Source organism: Syngnathus acus, chromosome 6 (genome assembly GCF_901709675.1).
Source record: "Syngnathus acus chromosome 6, fSynAcu1.2, whole genome shotgun sequence".
Classification (NCBI taxonomy): Eukaryota; Metazoa; Chordata; class Actinopteri; order Syngnathiformes; family Syngnathidae; genus Syngnathus; species Syngnathus acus.
This window is the reverse complement of record NC_051092.1, coordinates 10,007,789-10,014,360: the sequence shown is the minus strand read 5'-3', so window position 1 is coordinate 10,014,360 and position 6,572 is coordinate 10,007,789. Positions and strand designations below refer to the sequence as shown.

At 40.7% G+C, this 6,572-nt stretch overlaps 1 protein-coding gene across 29 annotated transcripts in view; it reads right to left on the bottom strand.

Annotated features, from left to right (window-relative positions):
• Positions 1–635: 635 nt before the first annotated feature.
• Positions 636–6,572, bottom strand: part of mical3a (microtubule associated monooxygenase, calponin and LIM domain containing 3a) — a 59,989-nt gene continuing 54,052 nt past the window's right edge. For all 29 annotated transcript variants that reach the window (XM_037255216.1, XM_037255215.1, XM_037255218.1 and 26 more), the window contains 3 exons: positions 5,999–6,098; positions 5,022–5,095; positions 636–4,008 (listed from right to left, as the gene is read on the bottom strand). In XM_037255216.1, the coding sequence (XP_037111111.1) occupies positions 3,824–4,008; positions 5,022–5,095; positions 5,999–6,098 (359 nt within the window). In that variant the 3' untranslated portion in view covers positions 636–3,823. The remainder of the gene's footprint in view (positions 4,009–5,021; positions 5,096–5,998; positions 6,099–6,572) is intronic.

Below are 6,572 nucleotides of genomic sequence, written 5' to 3'. Positions count from 1 at the left end.
TAAGTGCAATTCGTAAAATAGCCACCCAACGGACACGAAATTAGGTACACCTCATTAATTGACAAAATCTATAACAAGGTCTGCCATAAACGTACCTACATTTCTCAAAAATCCTTTGTCGATGCTATTATAAGATCCATAACTAAAATGTACAAACTGTGGATAATAAATATAGTCAGAGATATTGTGATTGAATGTTTATTATCCATTTATCCATTCTCTGAAAGAAAAAAAAAACTCCAATCAGATTTATAGCTAGAGATTAAATGCTTGTCTTATGCAAAGATAATATTGTCCAGTGGTGACATTCTTAATTTAAATGTGGATATTCAGAGCAATAACCTAGTAAATAAACGTGTTTAATTTTACATGCAAAATGTTTTGCATTTTTTTAAAAATAATTCGTCATTAATTTCACTTTGCAATAGATGTATTTTGTGACAAATTTATTCTACGTAGTCAAAAGTCCCTCCAGTATGAACTTTTAACGAGTTAGTTTATAGAGGGTAAGTGTGCCGTAACACACTGCCATAAACTTAAGGCAACATGCTCACAAAAATGTCAACCAGTCAATTTGTCTGAATGTTTTCCTGAAAAGTTTAAACCACAAGAGTTAAGTGACTATTTCAAAAAAATTAGAAAGACAACTGCATTGTTTTATTGCTGTTTGCAGCATACATCCAACACCCATAAGCAGCTACACAAAGCATTTACATAAGTCGTGCGCCAACAGAACAGTTTAAAAATTATTCTTTACATATAATACAGTTTTCACACATTAATAAATATCAGTACAATCATGTCACACATCACACTCACAATCTACACACCAAAGGCTCGTGTAACTTTATGCCAACTCATTGCACATATACTATATAATGTGTCCTCTATGTGCTGTAAAACAATGACTGTCAGGGATATTTCAAATTTTCAATTAGATGCAAAATATTCACAGCATATGCATTGCTCCAGAACCTCAAATTAAATATTTTGTTTTACAGACCCTTAAAAAATGTCCACTGAAACATTAACCCTTGTGAAAGGATAGAATAAAAACAGAACAAGGCATCTGTTGTACTGTATGAACACTGCCACTTGCTGAATCTCCTCATTTGTCACCGTAGGAGACAAAAAAAACAAGACGTGTATATTTGTAAACATTAGCTATCAGTGTGATATAGTGAATTTCCTATCAAGAGGTGGGTCCATCACTGTTGATCACGTGAAACGCTCGTGTTTTCACTTTATATTTTATTTGGGACATATGAGTGAATGTACAAAGGCCGTAACTTCCCTGAAATCATCCTTTCATTCATTTTGTATACAGTTCCTAGCTTTTTCAAGGTCTCTGAGAAATTAGATCCTATCCCAGCTGAGTGAGTGGACCCTGGACCATTAATAATCATTCAGTCTCAGTTTGGACTACGAGAAAAGCAGTGTGCTGTAACTAGAGTTTGTGTATATATGTGTACTGTATACATATGTGATGTGTAAAGTCTACAAAACCATTTTGTGGGTAAATTTACAGAGAAATTAATCTAATCGGGAGAAGCTTTATCATGCAATAAGATAATGACGCAAGACACAATGCCAACACAACAATGTACTTCATCAGGGGAGAATTTGAAGGTCTTAGACTGACCGAAAGTCAATCACCAGAAACTTAGCCCAATGGACCATGTATTACCCCTCCTGAAGAAACAAAAGCATTTTGAGAAGAAAACAGTCTGGTGAAATGAATGGGTTGCCCACTTGATGCAGTTATTGCAAGTAAGGGTTATGCCATCAAATATTAAATAATACAAATTCATCCATCCATTTTCTGAACTGCTTTATTCTCACAAGGGTCATGGGCATGCTGGAGTCTATCCTGGCAGTCTTTGGGACACCCTGAACTGGTCATCAGCCAATCGCAGGGTACACCCAACCAACCACTCACATCCAGACTAACGAACAATTTGGAGTGGTCACTCGGCCTACCATGCCTGTCTTTGGGATGTGGGAGGAAACCGGAGCACCCAGAGGGAAACCCATGTACATGCAAACTCCACATAGGCTGCACTTCTGAACTGTGAGATGGACATGCTACCCAGCATTCCATCGTGTTATTTACTATTAGTTAATTTAATAATACCTTTGCCCACTTGAAATGTGTGTGGATTTAAACAAAAGGTGCTCTGTCCTAAGTTGTTTAACACATCTAGATGTAAATACAGGTAAGTCCTCAACTTGCAGACACAATCGATTCCGAGTCAAAATATTTGTAAGTCAAGACACACTATATTTTGTTTTAAAATAGAATTTCATTAAATTGAAATTCCGTTTTTGGAAGACCTTGCAAGCGAATCACGAAGACCACTGAATCAATAAAATGTCATACAACCATGTATAATCACGTGAACTAAGGAAAACAGTTGCAAATAGTAATATCTTACTACCCTGTAATGCCATCCACATTTTTATCCCATGGTATACAGACTCCACGGGGTCCTTCAATATTAAAAATCACAAAAATAAAAGAGATCAGTCGTCTGAGGAGCTTCAGAATTACAATAAACCTCTACAGATGTGGCGGACCAGGGCCAAACACCATGGAGCCCTGTTGATTTAACAACCGACTTTGGGGCTTTAGAGTTTGCATGTACTCTCCTTGCTTCTGTGAGTTTTCCTCCGGTCCCGACTGCCCACTCCCTCTCCAGATTGGGTAGAATGGTCAGAAACAAATTTCAGGGATAATAAAAAGCAGACACAAGGGAAAAGGTCAATATAAGCATGGTGAACCATTACACTCTTCTATCAAATGTGCTTACGTGTGTATTCTGTGTCCTTGCAGTCAGGGACAAAATAAAAAGTATTTGTTATGGATGCAGTGTTCACTAATTAGGCTACTTTTCCAACGGCAGCCCTGTTTGCCAGGAACATGATATTGTAGCCATTAGTTTCCCTCCCTCTAAGTTTTCTGAGGGTCTATTCGTGAAGGGCTGAGGGGGAGTCCTGGAGCCTCAAAGGCACACTGGCCTTAGGCTCACGGTTGACCAAAATTGCCAGTACATTCCTTCCTAGCTTGTCATGTGCTGATGGGGGGGGGTCTCTCATTGTTTGTCACGGTCACTGGAGGCTTCCTGCCTGGTGTCGGCGTGCGGATGGGCACATGTATACGGCCGCTCAATAATTGTGACACCAGTGTGAGTGCAAAGTGATGTTTGATAAAATATCATAAATACATTAAAATACTGTGTTTGATGGACTCTTAGTGTGGCCCCACAAAAAACTATGCTAAAACGAAAGAAACATTATTTTCTCTTTGTGGTTCATCAGGAAGAAGTCAATGTGGAGGAAGGCAATTTCAGAAGCCTTCCTTTTTGGCGGAGGATCTTGATCTGCTGTAAAATGTTACTGCATCTACACAACTTATTTACAAAACACATTTCTTTAAGTTTCCTTTACATCAGCAGGACCAGACTGCATTATTCCCTTTAGATCATTGCCGACCCAACAAGTCTTTGAACATGCTCCAAAAGAGCCAGTATTTCAAGGCTGCAATGATGAATTGCTAAAGTACCGTCTTTCTACCCGCGATGAAAGTCCAAACCTGAAAAGTGATTAACTAGAACTGCCTGTGGGCTGAGGGTGTGTAAACACCGCAGGCTACTGTGTGCGAGTGTATGTTTGCTGGGAATCTGTACACATTCATTGCTGTAGGTGTGACAGATTCCGACGAATTGCCTTTTTTTATGTTCGCCGCGCTATGCTGATCAAAGAAGTCTGAGACGCTCCAGGTCATTTCAACTGCAGACCTGTTGGCGCAATTAGTTCACTCTTGTTAAACCCAATTAAGGTTGAAGCCTTTTGAGAGCATCACACCCTCCAGGTCCTTGTCTTCCTCTTTCTCTCGAAGCCTCTGCTCCTCCAGGAGTGCCACCAGGGCATCGCGCTGCTCCACAACATCGAGCATCTCATTTAAGATCTGCTTCTCCTGTGCAAGTTCCTTCTCAGTCTTCAGGTGGTCTGAAAAAGAACAAGGTAAATGAACAATTGTTAGAATAGGCCTCTTTGGCACATGTGACTAAAATATACATTGGAATGAATGCACGCTGTTTTTGAGCACATTGTGATGGAGTGTAATGTGCAATGTTACATCCAAGCTTCTGCTGCAGTGCCGTAAATGCATATTTGCGGAAGATGCTACTCCAGAGCAGTATTGATAAAGTTACATTAACCTTCATTAATTCTTCATGTAATGTTAAGTGTAGCAAACTAACACTGTATTGGAGTGCATGAATTATAGTTGACCAACAGTCTTAGGTCATCTTAAAGTTAAAGTCCCAATGATCGTCACACACACATCTGGGTGTGGTGAAATATGTCCTCTGCATTTAACCCATCCCCATGTGATTTTGATCCATCCCCTGGGGGAGAGGGGAGCAGTGAGCAGCAGCGTTGCCACGCTCGGGAATCATTTGGTGATCTAACCCCCCAATTCCAACCCTTAATGCTGAGTGCCAAGCAGGGAGGCAATGGGTCCCATTTTTTATAGTCTTTGGTATGACCCGGCCAGGGTTTGAACCCACAACCTTCCAGTCTCAGGACAGACACTCTACCACTAGAGCCACTGAGCTGACCTTTAAATAAAGGCGAGCTCATTGACAAGGACATTTTATCGTTTTACCTGAGTAGGACTTAAGTGTGATGCCGAGACATGGACATGGCTAATTGTGTCGGTGTGCACAATCTGATTTTACCGCAAGAGTTGCTACTGGTGATTTATTTGAACATACCACACTTTCGTTAAGTGTCCACGTGCATGCAACCACTCTTGGGGTTGGCAGACAATTGTTGTGCACCCGCAACATGCTTTCGTGCTTAAAATGTTTTCTTACGTGCTTGTAATTATAGCTTGAATGAATTCTAAAACATACAATTTACTGTAGCCTTGCGGTACCACATGAAAAGAGGTGAATATAATTGCATTAAGAGGGCCACTCAGATTTACAGGACTGGGCAAACAGACATAAACTCACCTTCCACAGCCATTCGCTCCCTTAGTTCCTGCTGCAATCGACTCTGGCGGTCCTCGAGCTCCAATTCTCTGGCACTTAAAAGAAAACATAAACAATCAACCCTGATTAATTTGGCAGCTTTGAACTTTCAGCCGAAGTCGCTGATGGTGTAGGCCGTACGTATATACGTATATAGGCCTGACGTGTGCGGGTAGTGTGGGATCAATTTTCTCTCAGTGGCGGTGTGCATGTGGATGTGGCTGGTTGTTCGTCTCACAGCACATGTACTGTGACTGGCTGGCGACTAGTTCATGGTGTCCGATGTCAGCTGGGCTAGACTCCAGCGACCCTGAACTGGAAAAGCGGTGTTGAAAATGGATGGATGGATGGATGGATGGATGGATGGATGGATGGATGGATGGATGGATGGATGGATGGATGGATGGATGGATGGATGGATGGATGGATGGACTTTCAGCCTTCCTTGAGTGCCCCTAATGAAAGGCTTGATCAAATAATTGTACTTTAACATCCAAATTAAAAGATAGTACCTTTTCATTGCCCTTGTCAACTGACACAATCAGGTGGAAGAATATAAAATAACATTGTCCATGTCCAATGCCTTACTGGATGTGTTTTTTCATTTTTTCAAACGAAGTTAAAATAAATGAAATCTCGTGAAATTCTACTTATAATTTGAGGAATGTGCACCAAGAAGTTAGACCCATTGGCAGTTTAAGGTTCAGTGATTGTAAATGGCCGCTTTGTAAGTGCTCAGAATGTGCATCACATGAGGTCAATTCAGTGCAGCTCAATACTTCCTCCTGGCAGCAACTATAATTACTTGAATCCTTTCTGTATATAGTGTGCCAATATTCCACCATGAAAGAGTGAAACGTGCTACTAAATTTGATTAAAGTTGAGGAATAAGACAGGAAACAATGGAGGGCATCCAGTAATCTGCATTAACATCATAAGATTGAGAGTATACCACTTACAATATCATGAGTTCGGATTCATAGCGGACTAGGGCATTCTTCTCCTGCACCAGCTTGAACCATTCTTGCATTAGTTTGGGATCGTCCTTCTTTCCCATGCCTGGAGAAAAGAGTTGGCAGAGTATGGTTGTGAGAGAAGAGAGACATCAGATAGGACACACAAGGACACTCGTGGATGGACACTGGGGTAATGCAATCACAGCCAAGGCGGGATGTCCTTGTTGAGGGATGGTGAGGTGGAAGGATGGACTTGACATCAATGTCCATACTTCCCAGTCATAAACATGGTGTGGAGGATCAGACTTTAGGGAGGCGTGTATACAAACAACTCTCAAAGACACATACAAACACAGTGAAACATCTATTGTCAAGATCCATTTGCTTAACACAGATCAGACTGTAGGTAGATGTTCTTTTGGGGTAAATATTATTCAGTTACCGCTTAGTTTAGTAGAGTACAAAGTGGGATGTGTGTGTAGGTGGACCAAAGCTGAGAAAAAATAAATTAATTAATCCTTCCCTGCCAAGCTAATGATGCACCAGCAGAAATTAAAAAGATCCAAATCCAATCAAA